This window comes from Halichoerus grypus, chromosome 7 (assembly GCF_964656455.1).
Source record: "Halichoerus grypus chromosome 7, mHalGry1.hap1.1, whole genome shotgun sequence".
NCBI lineage: Eukaryota > Metazoa > Chordata > Mammalia > Carnivora > Phocidae > Halichoerus > Halichoerus grypus.
Window position 1 is genome coordinate 81,510,226 of NC_135718.1, and position 22,811 is coordinate 81,533,036.

Here is a 22,811-nt window from a genome sequence, read left to right on the forward strand (position 1 = left end):
AAAAGTGATGATCGTATGGAATTCAAGTTTTCCCACTTGTAGGGTGAGGATGTCTCGTGGGAGATACAGAAAATGGCTTTAGTGATGGTGTGACTTGCGATCAGAGAATGTCTACAGGAAATGTGTGAGCTGGTGAGCCTGGCCACTGGGGCAATGAACTCCTACGTTTATTTAACATCCTTACATTATTTGATAATTCTTACCCTCTCCTTACTTAGAGCTGGGGGTTGCGGGTCAGGACACTATCTATAGAGGGACAGATATGAATCTTATAAATATTAATTTAATAGACTAATAACATTTTAAAACATTTTTATAATGTTTATGCTATTTAAATTGTTTTACTACATTATTTCTTTCCAGTATAATTTTTAAATATTAACAATAACTTAAAATTTAAAAAAACAATATTTTTAAGTTACTGATTTTCACAACAATCCCTGTGTAAGTAAAACTTATTTCCAAAAAGAGATAATAGCCTGACTGTCGCCTGTGTGCTTTACCTTGCCAAGTCCTGATTTAGAGCATTATCCTCTCCAGATAGAAGAAAAATGCTTATTTATACTTCTCAGATTCCTGTAACCATCATTCCGTTGTCTACGCGGTTACGTATGTATCTCCACTCTTCCCCCAGATGCTCAGGGAGTGTTTGGCGCTGACTCGAGCCGAATCAGATCTAACAGTCCTTATCACTACCACTAGCAGCGCTCAGAAAGGGATCAGAAAAGCTACACACCACATGATTCCAGCCACATGACATTCTGGAAAAGGCAAACCTATGGAGCCAGTAAAAAATCAGTGGTTGCCAGGGGAAGAATGGAAAGGGGGTGCAGACAGAGGATTTTAGAGCAGTGGATCCATTCTGTATTGATACTACCGTGATAGACAGATGTCATTACACTTTAGTTCAAACCCACAGAATGTACGCCACCGAGAGTAAACCTAGTGTCAACTATGAATTTGGGGTGATTCTGATGTGCCGGTGTAGGTTTGCTGGTTGTAACAAATGTACCAGTCTGGTGGGAGATGTTGATAGGGAGTGAAGCCATGTGTGTGGGGGAAGGGGGCATATGGGAATTCTTCTGCTTCATTTTGCTGTGAATATAAAGTTACTCTAAAAAATGAAGTCTATTTTTCAAAGGGATCAGAAATTTTTATGCTTAAGAATCTCTAATTTAACACAGATTTTTAAAAATCTACACTAAGGAATCAGGCATGTGCCGCTATGCTTACTGCACAAGCAAATTTCTATTTAATTCTTTCAAAAAAGCAACACGGGGCGCCTGGATGGGTCAGTTAGTTAAGCGTCTGCCTTCAGCTCAGGTCATGATCTCAGCATCCTGGGATCTTCTCCATTGGGCTCCCTGCTCAACGGGGAGTCTGCTTCCTCCTCTCCATCTGCCCCTCCCCTCACTTGTGTGCACATGCACTCTCTCCCTCCCTCTCTCTCAAATAAATAACATCTTAAAAAAAAAAAAACAAAAAACCAAAACAGCAATAGAGGATTGGCCTTCTTGTTCCAATTGTCAAGATGAGGAGGCGTAGCCCTAAGTGTGAAATCTCCTGCCTGGAGGTCACAGGGCTATAATAAGATTCAAACTTCTGTTTGAATCCATCATCTGAGCTCCATACTAAACAACCCTCTTTGGAAAGAATGGAAAAACTGGGGTCTCAGTCTTTACCCTCCTCACTGGGTCACTAACCTCATTTCTTAGAATATCTGTTATCCCTGGAAGAGTCACAATCCCCATTGTCCTATGTGGCCGATATTGTTTAGTTCTAGCCAGCAACCCCATGATATTAGCTTTATTAGTTTCTGTGAACAGGTGACTAGAAATGGTGAGGCAGTCTGGGGAGGGTGAACTGATTTGCCCCAGCTCGTGTTTCTAAACCAATGTTACGGAACTCTAAGCTCCTTTCACAGGAATACTTTTCTCTCAAGACTTGAAAGGTGCCTGGTTTTTCTCATTCGGATCTTCATTGCCATTTAAGGGGAAAAAAAATACTATAAACTGAGACCGGGAGCAAGATGGCGGAGGAGTAGGAGACCTGGATTCCGTCTCCTCTCAGGAATTCAGCTGGATAGGGATCAAACCATTCTGAACACCTACAAACTCAACAGGAGATCAAAGAAAAGAAGAACAACAACTCTCTGAACAGAAAAGCGACCACTTTCTGGAAGGTAGGACGTGCGGAGAAGTGAATCCGAGGCGATATTCGGGAGGATAGACGGCGGGGGAGGGGCCTCCGACGGCCGCTTCTGGCAAGTGATAGAGCCACGGAGCACAAAATCGGAACTTTTAGAAGTCTGCTCCGCTGAGGGACATCACTCTGGTGGCGAAGTGGGGGGTGGAACCCTCGCGGGACAGTGTGGTCTCAGGACCCTCGGGGTCACAGAAAGACCGGGGGTGCCTGAGTGCGGCAGAGCTCCCAGGTATCGGAGCAGGGAAGCCGGCTGCAGAGACGGAGCCCAGGCGCGGGCTCTCAGCTCGGGGTTGCTATAAACCGTGATCCGCGGCACAGTCGGGCCACAGCTCCTCCAGCAGGGACCCAACAAGCGGCAGATCCGGGGAGACTCACCTTCTTCCCCCGGGAGGAGAGGTGCGGGAGTGCACCGCGGGGATCTGCTGGGTTTGGAGACTCCACCCGGGGTCGGGTGCCAGATAGAAAGGCGCGGTCACAGGCCGGGTGAGCGCGGAGTGCGGCCGGAGACCGGGGAGACGGGAGTGACTGACGGCTTTTCTCTGGGGGCTCGCTGAGGACCGGGACCCTGAGTTCTCGGCTCCTCCGGGGCGGAGACTGGGAGGCCGCCATTTTCACTCTCCGCCTCCAAAGCTGTACGGAAAGCTTGCAGGGAACAAAAGCTCCGGAGAGCAAACCTGAGCAGATTACTTAGCCCGGACCGGCAAGGGCGGGGCAATTTTGCCTCCGGCAAAGACATTTGGGAACCACGGCAACAGGCCCCTCCCCCAGAAGATCAGCAAGAACAGCCAGCCAAGACCAAGTTTACCGATCAATGAGAACGGCAGAACTCCAGCGCTAGGGGAACACTGCACATAGAATTCATGGCTTTTTTACCATGATTCTTTAGTCTTTCAAAGTTAATTATTTTTTTTAACTGTCTTTTTTTCTTTTTTCCTTTTTTCTTTTTTTTTGAATTTTTCTTTTTCCCTTTTTCAACCAACATCTTATCAATCCCTTTTTAAAAAAAAACATTTTTATTTTTCATTTTTAAAGTCATATTCTATCCCTTCATAGTAGTTACCCGTATTTTTGGCATATATATATAAGTTGTTCTCTCTTTAAAATCTTGAGATAGTTTCTTCTAACAGATCAAAATATACTCTAAATCTCTAGTGTATGGTTTTTTTTCTACTCCCCTGCCTGATCACATTCTCTCCCTTTTTTTCTTTTTCTTTTTTTTTTTTTAATCCTCTTCTTTCTTTTTTCAAACAACTTATCAAATCCTTTTTAAAAATTTTTTATAATTTCCATCTTTACAGTCATATTCCATCCCTTCATCATATCAACCCTTATTTTTGTACATATATAAGTTTTTCTTTCTTTAAAATTTTGGGAGGGACTTTCTTTTAACAGACCAAAATACACCCAAAATCTAGTGTGTGGCACTGATCTATAATCCAGCCTGATCATATTTGATCACATTCTGTTTTTGTTTTGTTTTGTTTTGTTCTGCTTTTGTTTGTTTTTATCTTTATCTTTTTCTTTTTTCTATTTTTCTTTCCTTTTCTTTTTTCTCTCTTTCCCTTTCTTTTCCCACTGCTTCAGGTCTTTTCTGATTTGTTTAGAGTATATTTTCTGGGGACGTTGTTACCCTGCTAGCATTTTGTTCTCTCATTAATCTATTCTCCTCTGCACAAAATGACAAGACGGAAAAAATCACCTCAACAAAAAGAACAAGAGGTAGTACCGACTGCCAGGGACCTACTCAATACGGACATTAGTACGATGTCAGATCTAGAGTTCAGAATCATCACTTTAAAGATACTAGCTGGGCTTGAAAAAAACATGGAAGTTATTAGAGAAACCCTTTCTGGAGAAGTAAAAGAACTAAAATCGAACCAAGTAGAAATCAAAAAGGCTATTAATGAGGTGCAATCAAATATGGGGGCGCTAACTGCTAGGATAAATGAGGCAGAAGAAAGAATCAGTGAGATAGAGGACCAAATGATGGAAAATAAAGAAGCTGAGAAAAAGAGAGATAAACAACTACTGGATCACGAGGGCAGAATTCGAGAGATAAACGATACCATAAGACGAAACAATATTAGAATAATTGGGATCCCAGAAGAAGAAGAAAGAGAGAGAGGGGCAGAAGGTATAATGGAGCAAATTATAGCAGAGAACTTCCCTAATTTGGGGAAGGAAACAGGCATCAAAATCCAGGAAGCACAGAGAACCCCTCTCAAAATCAATAAAAATAGGTCAACACCCCGACATCTAATAGTAAAACTTACGAGTCTCAGAGACAAAGAGAAAATCCTGAAAGCAGCTCGGGAGAAGAGATATGTAACCTACAATGGTAGAAACATTAGATTGGCAACAGACTTATCCACAGAGACCTGGCAGGCCAGAAAGGACTGGCAGGACATATTCAGAGCACTAAATGAGAAAAATATGCAGCCAAGAATACTATATCCAGCTAGGCTGTCATTGAAAATTGAAGGAGAGATAAAAAGCTTCCAGGACAAACAAAAACTAAAGGAATTTGCAAACACGAAACCAGCCCTACAACAAATATTGAAAGGGGTCCTCTAAGCAAAGAGAGAGCCTAAAAGCAACATAGACCAGAAAGGAACACAAACAATATACAGTAACAGTCACTTTACAGGCAATACAATGGCACTGAACTCCTATCTTTCAATAGTTACCCTGAATGTAAATGGGCTAAATGCCCCAATCAAAAGACACAGGCTATCAGATTGGATTAAAAAACAAGACCCATCGATATGCTGTCTGCAAGAGACTCATTTTAGACCCAAAGACACCCCCAGATTGAAAGTGAGGGGGTGGAAAACCATTTACCATGCTAATGGACACCAAAAGAAAGCTGGGGTGGCAATCCTTATATCAGACAAATTAGATTTTAAACCAAAGACTGTAATAAGAGATGAGGAAGGACACTATATCATACTTAAAGGGTCTATCCAACAAGAAGATCTAACAATTGTAAATATCTATGCCCCTAACACGGGAGCAGCCAATTATATAAGGCAATTAATAACAAAAGCAAAGAAACACATTGACAACAATACAATAATAGTGGGGGACTTTAACACCCCCCTCACTGAAATGGACAGATCGTCTAAGCAAAAGATCAACAAGGAAATAAAGACTTTAAATGACACACTGGACCAAATGGACTTCACAGACATATTCAGAACATTCCATCCCAAAGCAACGGAATACACATTCTTCTCTAGTGCCCATGGAACATTCTCCAGAATAGATCACATCCTAGGTCATAAATCAGGTCTGAACCGGTACCAGAAGATTGGGATCATCCCCTGCCTATTTTCAGACCACAATGCTTTGAAACTAGAACTCAATCACAAGAGGAAAGTCAGAAAGAACTCAAATACATGGAGGCTAAAGAGCATCCTACTGAAGAATGAATGGGTCAACCAGGAAATTAAAGAAGAATTACAAAAATTCATGGAAACCAATGAAAATGAAAACACAACTATTCAAAATCTTTGGGATGCAGCAAAGGCAGTCCTAAGAGGAAAGTATATAGCAATACAAGCCTTTCTCAAGAAACAAGAAAGGTCTCAAGTACACAACCTAACCCTACACCTAAAGGAGCTGGAGAAAGAACAGCAAATAAAGCCTAAACCCAGCAGGAGAAGAGAAATAATAAAGATCAGAGCAGAAATCAATGAAATAGAAACCAAAAGAACAGCAGAACAGATCAACGAAACTAGGAGCTGGTTCTTTGAAAGAATTAACAAGATTGATAAGCCCCTGGCCAGACTTATCAAAAAGAAAAGAGAAATGACCCAAATCAACAAAATCATGAATGAAAGAGGAGAAATCACAACCAACACCAAAGAAATACAAACAATTATAAGAACATATTATGAGCAACTCTATGCCAACAAATTAGATAACCTGGAAGTAATGGATGCATTCCTAGAGATGTATCAACTACCAAAACTGAACCAGGAAGAAATAGAACACCTGAACAGACCTATAACCACTAAGGAAATAGAAGCAGTCATCAAAAATCTCCCAAAACACAAAAGCCCAGGGCCAGATGGCTTCCCAGGGGAATTCTACCAAACATTTCAAGAAGAATTAATACCTATCCTTCTGAAACTGTTCCAAAAAATAGAAATGGAAGGAAAACTTCCAAACTCATTTCATGAGGCCAGCATTACCTTGATCCCAAAACCAGACAAAGACCCCATCAAAAAGGAGAATTACAGACCAATATCCCTGATGAACATGGATGCAAAAATTCTCACCAAAATACTAGCCAATAGGATCCAACAGTACATTAAAAGGATTATTCACCACGACCAAGTCGGATTTATCCCTGGGCTGCAAGGTTGGTTCAACATCCGCAAATCAATCAACGTGATACAATACATTAACAAAAGAAAAAACAAGAATCACATGATCCTCTCAATAGATGCAGAAAAAGCATTTGACAAAGTACAGCATCCTTTCTTGATCAAAACTCTTCAGAGTATAGGCATAGAGGGTATATACCTCAATATCATAAAAGCCATCTATGAAAAACCTACAGCGAATATCATTCTCAATGGGGAAAAACTGAGAGCTTTCCCCCTAAGGTCAGGAACGCGGCAGGGATGTCCACTATCACCACTGCTATTCAACATAGTATTGGAAGTCCTAGCCACAGCAATCAGACAACAAAAAGAAATCAAAGGCATCCAAATCGGCAAAGAAGAAGTCAAACTCTCACTCTTTGCAGATGATATGATACTTTATGTGGAAAATCCCAAAGACTCCACCCCAAAACTGCTAGAACTCATACAGGAATTCAGTCAAGTGGCAGGATATAAAATCAATGCACAGAAGTCAGTGGCATTCCTATACACCAACAACAAGTCAGAAGAAAGAGAAATTAAGGAGTCGATCCCATTTACAATTGCACCCAAAACCATAAGATACCTAGGAATAAATCTAACCAAAGAGGCAAAGGATCTGTGTTCAGAAAACTATAAAATACTCATGAAAGAAATTGAGGAAGACACAAAGAAATGGAAAAACGTTCCATGCTCATGGATTGGAAGAACAAATATTGTGAAGATGTCAATCCTACCTAGAGCAATCTACACATTCAATGCAATCCCCATCAAAATACCATCCACTTTCTTCAAAGAAATGGAACAAATAATCCTAAAATTTGTATGGAACCAGAAAAGACCCCGCATAGCCAGAGGAATGTTGAAAAAGAAAAGCAAAGCTGGCGGCATCACAATTCCAGACTTCCAGCTCTACTACAAAGCTGTCATCATCAAGACAGTATGGTACTGGCACAAAAACAGACACATAGATCAATGGAACAGAATAGAGAGCCCAGAAATGGACCCTCAACTCTATGGTCAACTAATCTTTGACAAAGCAGGAAAGAATGTCCAATGGAAAAAAGACAGTCTCTTCAACAAATGGTGTTGGGAAAATTGGACAGCCACATGCAGAAGAATGAAACTGGACCATTTCCTTACACCACACACAAAAATAGACTCCAAATGGTTGAAAGACCTCAATGTGAGACAGGAGTCCATCAAAATCCTAAAGGAGAACACAGGCAGCAACCTCTTCGACCTCAGCCGCAGCAACTTCTTCCTAGAAACATCGCCAAAGGCAAGGGAAGCAAGGGCAAAAATGAACTATTGGGACTTCATCAAGATAAAAAGCTTTTGCAAAGCAAAGGAAACAGTCAACAAAACCAAAAGACAACTGACAGAATGGGAGAAGATATTTGCAAATGACATATCAGATAAAGGGCTAGTATCCAAAATCTATAAAGAACTCATCAAACTCAACACCAAAAGAACAAAGAATCCAATCAAGAAATGGGCAGAAGACATGAACAGACATTTCTCCAAAGAAGACATCCAAATGGCCAACAGACACATGAAAAAGTGTTCAATATCGCTCGGCATCAGGGAAATCCAAATCAAAACCTCAATGAGATACCACCTCACACCAGTCAGAATGGCTAAAATTAACAAGTCAGGAAATGACAGATGTTGGCGGGGATGCGGAGAAAGGGGAACCCTCCTACACTGTTGGTGGGAATGCAAGCTGGTGCAGCCACTCTGGAAAACAGTATGGAGGTTCCTCAAAAAGTTGAAAATAGAGCTACCATATGATCCAGCAATTGCACTACTGGGTATTTACCCCAAAGATACAAAAGTAGGGACCCGAAAGGCTACGTGCACCCCGATGTTTATAGCAGCAATGTCCACAATAGCCAAACTGTGGAAAGAGCCAAGATGTCCATCAACAGATGAATGGATAAAGAAGATGTGGTATATATATACAATGGAATATTATGCAGCCATCAAAAGGAATAAGATCTTGCCATTTGCAACGACGTGGATGGAACTGGAGGGTATTATGCTGAGCGAAATAAGTCAAACAGAGAAAGACATGTATCATATGACCTCACTGATATGAGGAATTCTTAATCTCAGGAAACAAACTGAGGGTTGCTGGAGTGGGGGGTGGGGTGGGAGGGATGGGGTGACTGGGTGATGGACACTGGGGAGGGTATGTGTTCTGGTAAGCGCTGTGAATTGTGCAGGACTGTTGAATCTCAGATCTGTACCTCTGAAACAAATAATGCAATATATGTTAAGAAAGAAAAAAAGAAGAAGAAGAATGTAGCAGGAGGGGAAGAATGAAGGGGGGGAATCGGAGGGGGAGAAGAACCATGAGAGACGATGGACTCTGAAAAACAAACTGAGGGTTCTAGAGGGGAGGGGGCTGGGAGGATGGGTTAGCCTGGTGATGGGTATTGAGGAGGGCACGTTCTGCATGGAGCACTGGGTGTTATGCACAAACAATGAATCATGGAACACTATATCTAAAACTAATGATGTAATGTATGGGGATTAACATAACAATAAAAAAATTAAAAAAAAATACTATAAACTGCTATGAAGTTATACTTTTTTCTTGTCATTTTCTTTTCAGTGTTAATAAATGATGTCTCACTATGAGAAAGAGGAATCATGATTTTGCTTGTATAAAATTTTCATTCAATAATATGCATCGGGTGCCCACTATATGCCTGGAATTATAGTAATGGAAGATAGGTTTCCTATCCTCATGGAGCTTATACTTTGGTGGGAAATTGACATGCAATGAAAATAGTATTTATTTTTCTGTGAAGAAAAATAAAGCATAATGAAGGGCTAGAGGTTGAAGATGGTTCTACCATCTTCTGGATGGTACAATCAGAGAAAGCCTGCTTCCATAGAGAACATGAAAGCAGCTAAGAGAGAGGCATGATTCCGGATTTTCTCATGTGTAATCAGCTATTATTTTGACAAAGGCTAAATGTGTATAAACCCCTTTTGCAGAAGTAAACCCGACACTGCATGACTGATATTCCAAGCATACACGTCGAGCACACTGAGAATCACCTTCTCCATAGGACATTGTACATGACACGCAAAAGTTAAGTTTGTGAAACTGCAAGAAATAATTGTTACAGAGCACACATGTTTTCATTATGGGAGAAGCACTCAGAATTCCATCTGTGCTTTTCCTACTGTATTTGACACATAATTACAGAAAGTTTAGCTGTTAGCTGAAGCTTCTTCTGGCAACTTGGAAGTGAGGGATAATTTGCTAGAGAGAAGCAGTGATAATTGACATCTGTCAGCCTGAACTCAAGGGAAGACACAGAATAACAAGTATGTGCCCATATGAAAATTATGAAATGACGTCAGGCTAGGTTCGGGTCGCTCAGAGTGAACTAGAAAGGCATTGTAATAATCCTCGATAGCATTCAGAATATTATTAGAGAACTGCAGCTTCACATAAATAGTCACACCTTTTTCTGAGTCAAAAGTGACGTGTTCAGTGTACAACGATCAAAAGGTACAATGTGGCATTTATTCTAGAAGAATCCAAATATGTATTGTTTAAAATTAGTCTTCAGGGTTTTTGAAAGAATAAGTGTGAGCCACCTAGATACATCACTTTGAGAAATAGCATTCCCTGGACTAGCTGGATCACTGAGATGAGGTTTTTGAATAATTTGGGGCCACAAAATCAAGATATATGCTCTAATAACGAATGTTAGGATTTGTTTCTTATATGCAGTGTTTTGAGGTTATGTTGATGCATCAGTCAAAGCATCCTGAGTAAGATCTTATCACATCTCATTTCCATACCTATTCGCAGGCACTCTCAGAAGCTTGGTGTACATTAGATGAAGCTATCTGTTTCAGGAAAAGGGTAACCTGAATTATTAAGATGGTATTTTATAATATATGTTTAATCTGAACCCTGTAATGATTAAAAGGACCTCATTCAATAAAATTATAGCCAACTGAAAATAAATATGTAAGTAAACAAAAATCCATTACTCTGTGAGATCTTCTATCTTCTTTTCCACCAGAGTCGGGGGCACGTTGGAAACAATGACCTGCATGTCCAGCTGATTGACCACGGAAACCTGCAGGGAGGAAACCAGAGCCTGTTCAGAACTCACCAGCATTTTTTTCTTTTTTTAATCTTGTTCAGTTAGCCACTGTATAGTACATCATTAGTTTTTGATACAGTGTTCAATGATTCACCAGTTGCATATAACACCCAGTGCTCTCATCATATCACGTGCCCTCCTTAATACCCATCAACCGGCTATCCCCTCTCCCCATCCCCCTCCCCTCTGAAACCCTCAGCTTGTTTCCCTGGGTCCAGAGTCTCTCATGGTTCTTCTCCCTCTCTGATTTCTCCCCAGCACTTCTATAACCAAAACACAATGCTTCCATTACTTCCCTACTGTACATGGACGCATGGACCCAGTGGTTTCCCATTTGTAACGTAGGAATGAATGGTATCTTCAGGTACACAAGCACCGCTAGATGTTGGGGCAGGTGGAGACTGATGCACTATCACTATTTACTTAGAAGTAAGTCTAACTTACTTAGACGTCCAGTGTGGTTGGTTTGTGTTTGTTTTGTTGGTCATTTTCTAAGGTATGAAAGAAGGTGTGTTTATTTTTCTAATTGGGTTATTGAAGGACACTCAGGATAATGGAAAACGCAGGTTTTACAAATCTCGAGAGATCACTTATCCAGTGTGACTAAGAAGCTGAGATACGACCGGTTCAAATAATTCATTCTATGGGATCGTCATATATAGTCTTTGTGTCCGCTTGAGCCAATTCCATGTTTGTGGGAATAAAGAGACAGATATATACATATTTACGTATGGGACTAAAATGAGCTAATGTAGCAGCTTTTTACAAATCATTTCTATTCTGCTAACATTTATGGAATTCCTTCTGCGATCTTATTTAGAAAAATTAAAAAAGCAGTATTTATGTAATAGTGTGTATGACCAATCATTTACTTTTTTCCCACAATACTCCATAGGTTTTCACTCATTTAATTCCAAATATGACCATATCAGGTAGTTATGACTATCATTCCACTTTTTATTTTTATTTATTTATTTGAAGATTCACTTACTTATTTTAGAAAGAGAGAGCGAGTAAGCAGTAGACGGGCATAGGGAGAGGGAGAGAATCTCAAGCAGACTCCACACTGAGCGAGGAGCCTGATGCAAAGGCTCCATCCCATGACCCTGAGATTATGACCTGGGCCGAAATCAACAGTTGGATGTTCGACTGCCTGAGCCACCCAGGAGACCCCCCATTCCACTTTTTAAATAAGAAAACTAATAAAGAGGTTTTTTATCCCTAATGAAGATTACCACGTGGGAGAAAAGGTCCAGATTTGCTGGATCTTTCTATTTTTCAAGAGAAGAAATCCAAAATATTATATGAAATATCTCAACTAAGTGGAAATCTTTCAAACCATGTGTAAGTCTCATAATTCATGTGTACAGACTATATTAAGTCAGGGGTCTGATTACCACCTATGAGCAAACAGTTCACACCAGCAGTTCCAATCCTGTACCGCTAACTCATCATCAGCAACTGGGACCATATGTCCAAATTTCCCACAAACATGGACATGGATCCTGATTGTGGCTTTACCAAAACAAAACAAAACAAAACAAAAAAACAAAACTGACTTCATTAGAAAAAGGGATTAACACAGTTTTTGTGTAACTTTGTCTTTTTTTATGTGTTCCCTTTCTTTCACAGTCTCAGTCTGAATAAAGAAACCCTAAAGAAGGTCAAAGACAAAAGGTGGAAGGAGCTTGAGTCCCTAAATCTCCATTTTCTGGAATGCTGTCAAGAATACCAACCAACCATGTACACTCTTGGTGTGGCCCAAGAGAGAAAAATAAAATTTGTTAGGTTAAGCCCCTGAAATGTTTTGGAGTTTTGTGTTACAAAATCAGCCTACCATGACAAACACCACCCAGGGCTCTATTATGTATGAGTGTTAGATTCTTAGTAGTTGTAGGGCAACGAAAAACTAGAATGTTATATGCGGGTGCAGGGAAGTGGTAGGATTTCCTTTCCTATAATTATGTTTTGAACTTTCAGAAGCTCATTTACAAGTAATCTTTCAGAAAAAAAATCAATTCATGTGCTAGGGACTCTATTTGGGAACAAAATTTTGCCTTGACGATAGTAATAACTCTATCATTTGCCTTTTAAGGACAGCTGGTAATTTCTCTTTATACAGAAGATTAAAGTACTTACTCAAGGGAATTTTTAATTTGCTAATGAGTTTTGGGGTTAAATTCTGACTGAACTAACAAAATGAATTAAGATTTAAGATCCTCCAGGGGCGCTTGGGTGGTTCAATCGGTTAAGCATCTGCCTTGGCTTAGGTCATGATCCCAAGGTCCTGGGATTGAGCCCAAGTGTTAGGCTCCCTGCTCAGCAGGGAATCTGCCTCTCCCCTCTGCTTGTGCTCTCTCTCTGTCCAATAAATAAATAAAATCTTAAAAAAAAAGATTTAACTTCCTCCAGAATATATACATATTAAGCTTACAATTTACCAAAAAGATTTTTTGATCTTTACTTTTGAACACATACTTTTGTATTAAGATAAAAAATAATGTAGTTACAATTCTGATAAAGTAACAAAATTCAGATTGCATTTAACTCCAAAAGTATTTGTCTCAGACTAACCTATAAATAGTTATTTAGAAGTTTTAAATCTCCTTAAAGTATAATTATGATTTATGGAGAACACATACATTTTTCACTATGCCGACCAAGAAAATAAGCTAATATCGTTTAAATTTTGATCTTTCAAAGAAATGCTACATCTCTGAATCTTGGCTTCATCTATCATCTATAATAAAGGTATTTAAATGTTTAAGATTCCTAGATTTTGTTACTTTTCTAGTACAATCTTTATGCAAATATTTCTGTAACTACACATCAGTTTATTATACCAACCATAACGATTGTGCTTATAAAATTCTACTTATAAAGACTTTTTAAAAACATATTTCTATGATTTTGGGATCAATCTCTGTAATGGATCAAAAGGACAAGCGACAGTCTAAAGAAGGAAAAGTAACATTTGTGAAGCACAACGTTCTAAAACCAGAGAGCTTCCTATTTTACATATTCTATTATTTCTAAGTCCTTTTAATCCTTCTTCATAAATTTCTTAGCTTTCCTTTTTTCTTCCTTTCCACTCATTCCCATATAGTTTAGACAGTGCTGTCCAATAAAAAAATTAATGTAAGCCACACATACATGCCAGATACGTAATTTTAAATGTTCTGGTATCCACAATAGAAAGATTAAAAAAAAAAAAAGTCAAGGTCATTTAATAATACACTTAACCCAATATATTAATATATTATTAATATATTATCATTCTCACAAATAAATACCAAACCACTTATTAAGGAGACATTTTGCATTTTTTTATACCAAGTCTTTGAAACCCAGTGTGCATTTTATGCTTATGATACATCTCAGTGTGACAAAGTCACAAAAGCAAGTGCTCAGTAGCCACAGAGGACAAATAACTCACACTCTGGGCAGCAAAGTTCTAGAGACTCTCACCATCTCTTGCTTAGACTGGTCACTGTCTCTCCTGACTGGCCTCTGGTGCAATCTCACTTCTCTTGAAAAGGAAGAACAGCTTAATAATCTTTTTTAGATAGCTCTGTACAGTCTTTGATACTACACCCAAACTCAAGCAGGAGTCGGAGATTAATTTTGATATGAAATTGAAAATTGGGTTTAGTTACGTTAAAACCCATTTCTCTGTCTTGCACTTTGAATGAGTCTTTACCCACAGTGACGTTTTCACCTCATGCATTGGTCATTTGAAAAATATTGGTTCATTGAATAACACAGATTTGTCAAATACTGACACATTACATTATACAATATCAAGAAAAAAATCACATTCTTTACTATGACCACTGATCTTACGGTCTTTAAATAATGGGAAGCTGTCAAGATCACAGTGGTGAGTGAATACAAGTTTCCAATATTCTGATTTGTGCTTTTAGATGTTATCATTAGCAGCAAATACTGTCAGTTGTTTTCCTTAAATTGGCTGTCTCACTTTGTTCATTTTTGTGTAAATGTCTAGCAAATATTCAAGTTTAAATAACCATATTTTATCTCATTTTTTTTCAAATAAAAAGCTATTCCTTAAAAAAAAAAAAAAAAACCCCAGCAAATTCAGCTTTCACAGAGCTTTTCCTTGAGACTACCATTATAATTCCTTTCACAGCAGAAATGCTTTTTGCATACTTCCCATTTCATTTCAGAAAATATTGAAAATGTGTTTAGTCAAGAGTGGAGATTTGTTAAAACTAATAAGTTTTACTGCTTATGAGTGAGGGCAGTCTTCAGGCTTTTTTTTTTCCCCTTTCTCTTTGTGTATGACTATGAAGGATACAATGATTCAAATACAATATCGTAAAAAGTCAAACAATGTCCTAACATTCTCACTAAAAAAGGTCTGACCCTACTGAACCCTGAAATGATTTGGGGGATCCTCAGTGTTCCATGGTCCACACGTCAAGAGCCGCTAACCTACACTGTAAGAGAGAGGCCATTCATCCACTGAATAGGCATTGAGTGCCCGCTATATGTCAGGAATTATTCTGGGCACTTGAAATACCTCAGGGAATAAAATAAAACAAAAAACTCTCATCATGGAGTTTTCATGGGAAAATATGAACATGAATATGGTAAGCCCACTGTAAAGAGGTGGAAGTGACACGGTAGGGCTGCAATGCTAAACTGGATGGTTGGAGTGGGCTTCCCTGTGAAATACATCCTTGCAAATACTTGGATGAGATGAGGGAGCTAGTCATGAACACATCTGGGGAAAGAACATTCTAGACAGCAGTACTGCAAAATCTCTAAAGCGAGGACATGTCTGGCTGTTTGGAAATCAGCAAATTGACCAATATTACTGGGTCTGAATGAGTTAGATGGAGAATAGTAGAAATGAGGTCATTGAAGGCCTTCTGACTTCAGAAGGTCGTCTTCTGCAATGACTTAACTTCTCAGAAAGAACCTCTACATCAAAGTCTTATTTCTCCCCACATCTACCTTCTCTTGACTTACCATAAAGATTGTTTTGCTGGGAAGTTTTCCATATATGTATATGTGTGTATGTGTGTGTGTATAAATGGTTTATAAATATATCACACTATGATTACCTTGAAATAACTCTTCCTACATTTATTTTGGGTAATTTTAAAAGTATACTTTTAAATTTCCACACAACAGTTTACAGAATCCAAATGAGAAACCCATAAACTTCACATTGCTCATGTACATATTACGTAGATAATTTATATAGTTATATCTTACCTATGTTATTGTAGTATTTTTTTTTTTAAGATTTTATTTATTTATTTGAGAGAGAGTGAACGAGCATGAACAGTGGGGAGAAGCAGGAGGAGAAGCAGGCTTCCCGCTGAGCTGGGGCCTGATGCAGGGCTCCATCCCAGGACCCTGAGATCATGACCTGAGCCAAAGGCAGACGTTTAACCAACTGAGCCACCCAGGTGTCCCTGTTATTGTAGTACTTTAATTATCCTTAGTGTAGTGACTTTACTGTCTATCCTGACGGCACCGCATTGTGTAGTCCTGAAATAACAGGAAGGGAAATAGCAACATTATGGACATCAGGTTTATAGATCTTAACTCGATTAAAGACCTATGTCAACTTTAAAGTCTTCTGTCAAAAGCTTCTTGGCTTAGATCGGCCTTTGTTTATTCTAGTGCAGCTTTCTGGCTCTAACTGAGGACGTCCTGGCCTTCATGCCCACCACAGTCATGGCAGTTGGTCTTCATGATTTAGCAGAAAAATGTGATCTGTGATGTCTACATATATGGGAAGGTTAAACTCGTTCAGAGAACTGCAGGGAACTGTGAAAATGAAGACCTAATAAGATGTAAACAGCAAAAGAAAAATTATACTTGATTCTGTCTTCCTGTGACAAGTATTTCCAGTAATAATTATAAATTATAATGTTTACTAGATTCATCAAAGTCCAAACAATCCACACTTCCAAGTTGGCAGAAATTCCATAGCAGAAGCATTGGTGTTGAATATCTTGAACAAACAGTAATATCAAACTGCCCTTGGGAATACTCTACCATGGAGATTGTGTGCCACCTAACACAAAGAAGAGAAAAGTGGTATTCTCGACTGAAGCCAAATATAACTGAGTCAAGGATCATCGATGCCACCACTGGGGATCTTGGTAAAAGAAGGAAATTACATCTATTGGAACATAAATTTGCTCCAAAACATTTCCTTTCATTTTCTTAATTACAAAAGGTCTGAAAGGAATTTAAACAGTAATAAAAATTCCATCCATTTTAATTTCTACAGCATATGGCAAAGCATTTTAAAACTGGCTCCAGCCAATTCTATACTAAAAATGCAACCTACAGGGGCACCTGGGTGGCTCAGTCATTAAGCATCTGCCTTCAGCTCAGGTCATGATCCCAGGGTCCTGGGATTGAGCCCCACATCGGTCTCCCTGCTCGGCGGGAAGCCTGCTTCTCCCTCTCCCACTCCCCTGGCTTGTGTTCCTGCTGTGGCTATCTCTATCAAATAAATAAATAAAATCTTTAAAAAAAAATGCAATCTACAGACCAAATGGAAATCCAACACTTGTGGAAATGTTGTCGCAGCCATATATGAAAACATATTATGATGCATTTCGCAAATGTCAAAAAATACACAGCCTTAAAGCTATACCTTTCATATCCCAAACCAGCGGCTACTAACAATCTGGATGAAAAGTAATCACATTTATGTTTTAGAAAACCTATTTCGAATAAATGTAAAAGTTCCGTGAGTTGGAAACACTGGCCACAGACTAGCAGGTGCACGTGCCTCCCCTAATCCGGATGTCTATCTACTTACCAGGACATCCGCTTTGCCACTCAGTCCCTGCCCATAGTTGTCAGTTGCGATGACTTGGAATTTGAAGTAGGACCTTCTCATGTTGTGGAAGAGCATAGCAGTTTTGATGAGCCCCGTATACGTTTCCACCACAAATCCTTCTTTTCCCTCTTTAATGGGTGGAATGATGAGTCGGTAAGCCATGGCACTGTAATTGCCAGTATCTTTGTCAGTAGCCTAGGAGGAAAAAACACAGGGTATAAATAAGCAGGAAAAAAAACAACCTATATTCAAGGGCTTATTTCTGTTTGTAGACTGATGTTCTTTTGTAGTAGCACAATACAACCCTCCTATAACTCTATTTTTCCGGGTATCGTTATGTAGATTAACAGGCTTTGTGTCCACAGGGATGAATGGTTGTTATTAGAATGATAATAACTACCCAACTGTGAATAGGAAGGACACAGACTCTGTTATAACCCAGTCCAGCCTGGTGAATTAAGTGTTTTGATTGGCATGTCTAATGGGTTCAACTCTGGGCTGTGATCCAAATTGGTTTAAGGATGGGACTGATTGTTTACCTAGCCATTGTCTTGTGTAACAGGCAAAGCAGGTGATAGTCGTTTTGATCTAACCTATTTCCAGAAGGGGAAAAAATAAAATAATGCACGAAAAGATCTCAAATGACAGTGAGAGAAAAGTTAAGAGCTCTTAGCCAATAACTCTAGAGCTGTATAAAGAGATCCTAATTAGTTGGTGCCATATCATAATTAGAGAAGGTTAGAACACTAATCCAGGTTCCTTTTTAATCATTCTATATCCCAATTAACCAGATTTGTTCCTAGTTTTAGGTGCTTATGATCTACATTTAAGGTTTCTTAACATTGAAGCATTTAAATAGGGAAATAGTTGTTTAGAATGTTGGTGGTGGTTTTTTTGTTTTTGTTTTTTTATTTTTTATTTATTTATTTTTTTAATGAAGCTGGGTGTATAATCTATTAGCCTGGCTCTATGGCTTCTACTTCAGAGATTTTTTAGAATGCCAGTTTGAGAATTATTTCATAATGGAATATTTGAAAGAGGAATGATAAGCAGGAGAGTCTCAGTGAATTTATACAAGGCTACATACACCTTATTCACGATACTAGATATGTAAGTTTTATATTATTATTTTCATTGTTTGGTTATTCTTATTTTTACCAAAGATATTATAAGTATCGGGGCGCCTGGGTGGCTCAGCGGTTAAGCGTCTGCCTTCGGCTCAGGTCGTGATCTCAGGGTCCTGGGATCGAGCCCCGCATCAGGCTCCCTGCTCGGTGGAAAGCCTGCTTCTCCCTCTCCCACTCCGCCTGCTTGTGTTCCCTCTCCCGCTGTGTCTCTGTCTGTCAAATAAATAAATAAAAATCTTTAAAAAAAAAAAAAAAAAAAAAAAAAAAAAAAAAAAAAGATATTATAAGTATCATGTATCAAACATTTTTTTAAAAGATTTTATTTATTTGAGAAAGAGAGAGAGAGAGAACACGAGTGGGGTGAGGGTCAGAGGGAGAAGCAGACTCCCTGCTGAGCAGGGAGTCAGATGCAGGGCTCGATCCCGGGACTCCAGGATCATGACCTGAGCAGAAGGCAGACACTTAACCAACAGCCACCCAGGCGCCCTGTATCAAGCATTTTTGATTTGCCATTATAATGCTAAGGATTCTATAAAACATTACCTTCTTTAGTAAAAACTATGAGAAATGGATTATTCCAATTACATAAATTAGTGCTATCCAACATAATTTTCTGTGCTGAAGGACATGCTCTGTGTTCTGTACAACACAGCAGTAGCCACTATGGCTACTCAACACTCGAAATGAGGCTAATGGGATTCAGAAATTGAGGTTTGAATTCCAACTAAATTTCAATAGCCAAGGGCTACACAGTAAGTGGTAAAGTTGGGATAAATATAATGATAATAATAGTAAATAACAGCAAATGTATATTAAGGTTTACCATGAGCTTGATACTTCAGCTTCAAATTCTATATATGTGCTTAACCACGGAAAACATTTCAGGATAACTTTAACCACCTGGTGAACAAGGTAATTTAAAATAAAAAACAAACAGAGATATTTCACTTTGGGATAAAATATTTCTTGAATTTTCTAAGAAGTCAAAATTCTCAGCTTTAGACTAGGACGAGCTCCAGCTACCAGCTCATCTCCGTAGACTGTACGTTTCACAGAACGACAGAGCTTAGTTTTGACATTAGAGGGACATTAATTAGATTTCAACATTAGATCACATTATCACTAAAAGGAGAAGAAGAACAAAGAAAAAATAGTTATCAAAGTGTTTCCTTTTAAGCTTTGAACTCAGGGTTTTTATTCATTTAATAAAGGATAGCATAAAAAATAAAAACCACACTTCCAACTAAAATTAAAATCAAAGTCTGAATCAAGTAATCAAAGACATTTCTTTTACATACTAGGAGCAAATTTGAGACTAATGCCAAAGAGGTCAAAAATTTGGTTGAATATTATCCTTTAACTTATAATTAGCATGGGTGTTTCCACTGAAATAAATTTTTTACTGTTGATGCAAATGACAGTGAGGTATAAAAAATGTGCACAAAAATGGAGAAATCATGAGTATACAGCTCAATATATTTTGCAAAATATACACATCCATGTGACTAGCCCCTGCATCAAGAAATAAAGCATTACCAGCATCCCAGAATGTTCTCTAGGTCCTTTCAGCCATACCCACTCCCCAGGAAACCACTGTGTTTATTTCTAAGTAAATAAACTGGTTATGCCTATTTTTATTTTTTTTTTTTAAAGATTTTATTTATTTATTTGTCAGAGAGAGAGAGAGAGAACACAAGCAGGGGGAGTGGGAGAGGGAGAAGCAGGGAACCCGATGCAGGACTCGATTCCAGAACCCTGGGCTCATGACCTGAGCTGAAGGCAGGTGCTTAACTGACTGAGCCACCCAGGCATCCCTAGTTATGCCTATTTTTTGACTTTATGTTGATGGGATCACACCATACATTCTCCTTTCTCTCTGAATTCTTTTACTCAATTATGTGTTATGAGATTCTAAATCTTTGTATTTTTAAATTTTTACAGGCATTTTAAATCATTTTATTTCATCTATACTATAATACCATGAGATATACATTATTATTCCCTATTTTACCTGCAAAGAACTTGAGACTTTGGTAGTTAAATATCTTATCTGCTTGGCTATCTCTATGCTTCAGGACTGGTTTTTCCAACTCTAGAATCTAAGTCCAGTTGGCCACATCACCCCCTTCTCCCCACTTCCAAGTATTTACAGCTAACATGCAGGCCTGTGATTTTTTTTCCATTTTTTTTCTTTTTTAAAGATTTTACCTATTTATTTGACAGAGAGAGCACAAACAAGGGGAGGGGCAGAGGGAGAGGGAGAAGCAGGCTCCCTGCTGAGCAAGGAGCCCTACTTGGGACTGGATACCAGGACCCTGAGATCATGACCTGAGCTGAAGGCAGACGCTTAGCTGACTGAGCCCCCAGGCCTGTGCTTTTCAAAAAAATTTTTAATTTTTTATAATTTGAGTATAGTTGGCACGCAATGTTACATTAGTTTCAGGTGTACAACACAGTGATTCAACATCTATATGTTTTTCTGTGCTCACAAGTGTATCGACCATCTGTCACCATATAGTTCTATTGCAATAACATTGACGATATTCCTGTGACTTTTTCATTCCATAACTAGAAGCCCTTGTCTCCCACTCCCCTTCACCCATCTGCCCTACCCCTTCTCCCCTCCCCACTGGAAACTGTCAGTTTGTTCTCTGTATTTATAGGTCTCATTCTGCTTTTTGTTTACTTTGTTTTTTTAGGTTCTATAAATGACTGAAATCATGTGGTTTTTGTCTTTCTCAGTCAAACAAACCTTTGTATTTTAAAATAAACACCATACCACAATGCAATCACATTTAGAAAAGAAATGACGGTTATAATAAAATCACCATGACTGCTTGGTACATTAAGTTTCTTTGCACAGTTCTTACTGATGAACTTTCAATTTCAATAAGCAAGGAATTTCTACTATTCCTAATTTATTAAGATAACCACAAGGGAGCTGTATTTTATTCTTAACAGGTTAAGGTGCATTTTAAAAATACACCGAGGCATGGGCGCCTGGGTGGCTCAGTCGTTAAGCATCTGCTTTCAGCTCAGGTCATGGTCCCAGGGCCTGGGATAGAGCCCCGCATCGGGCTCCCTGCTCGGCGGGAAGCCTGCTTCGCCCTCTCCCACTCCCCCTGCTTGTGTTCCCTCTCTCGCTGTGTCTCTCTCTGTCAAATAAATAAAATCTTTAAAAAATAATAAAAATAATCATAAAATACACTGAGGCAGGAGGGAAGGGAGGCTTGGGCAAGTTGACCAAATTAATTAAAGCCATTTTGGTTTTAGGCTGACACTTAACCTAGAGTCAGGTCATAAAGAAAAAAAGAAAAAAAAAAAAGCAGGTCATAAAAAGAATCACAAGATCTAACTCACAGAAGACCACCAGACCTCACTCCCTCTGGCAGTAAAAGCCACAAAGGCTGAAGGTTTTAAAATTGTTCTTTGTGGGTCATTCCACAACCCCAATGATGAGGGAGCAGAAGGCTAGCTAAAGACAAAGCCAGGCTAACACCCTGCAACCTCGCCCTACAACCTCTCCCCACCCCCCCAACCCACTCCTGGATGGAACATGTGTGACATTCTTCCAGGATGCTCCCAACTCTCTTTATGTTAATGCCTTGCTAGAGGGAAAAACAACCTTAACTTGACAATGGCAAAGCCTCTGGTATCTTGTAAGTCCTCTTTAGCATATGAAAGTTCTTTTGAAAATGTCCCTTTTCCTCACCTCCCTCAACTCCCAAGTATAGAATCAGTCACTTCTCACACTTACAATGCAGTTCTTTCTGCCCAGGGGTCCTGTTCCTGTGCTTTAATAAAACCACCATTTTGTACCAAAGACATCTCAAGAATTCTTTCTTGGCCATTGGCTCCAGACCTCATCCCTCCGAACCTCACCTATATTCCAAAACCACATCACCAAGACAATGGGAAAATGAACTGTCCAATGTAAGTAATAAGCCCAAAGTTGAAGAGTAAGCCCCTCCCTATATGGTTAGCTAATTAAAAAAAACTTATAAAACCCTTCATTAGAGGCAAACGGGGGTCCTCTTCCCCCATCTGGGAGGAGATGATGTGGGAAACAAAGGCAGAAGACAAATTATTAAATTTCCTTACTACCTACAGCCCACCGACAAGTCCTTGAAACAGG

General features: G+C 39.1%; 1 protein-coding gene across 7 annotated transcripts in view; it reads right to left on the reverse strand.

Moving 5' to 3' along the window:
* The window catches only part of PCDH15 (protocadherin related 15), a 1,707,782-nt gene that overhangs the window by 64,416 nt on the left and 1,620,555 nt on the right, over window positions 1-22,811 (reverse strand). For all 7 annotated transcript variants that reach the window (XM_078077809.1, XM_078077807.1, XM_078077810.1 and 4 more), the window contains 2 exons: window positions 17,529-17,744; window positions 10,599-10,687 (listed from right to left, as the gene is read on the reverse strand). In XM_078077809.1, the coding sequence (XP_077933935.1) occupies window positions 10,599-10,687; window positions 17,529-17,744 (305 nt within the window). The remainder of the gene's footprint in view (window positions 1-10,598; window positions 10,688-17,528; window positions 17,745-22,811) is intronic.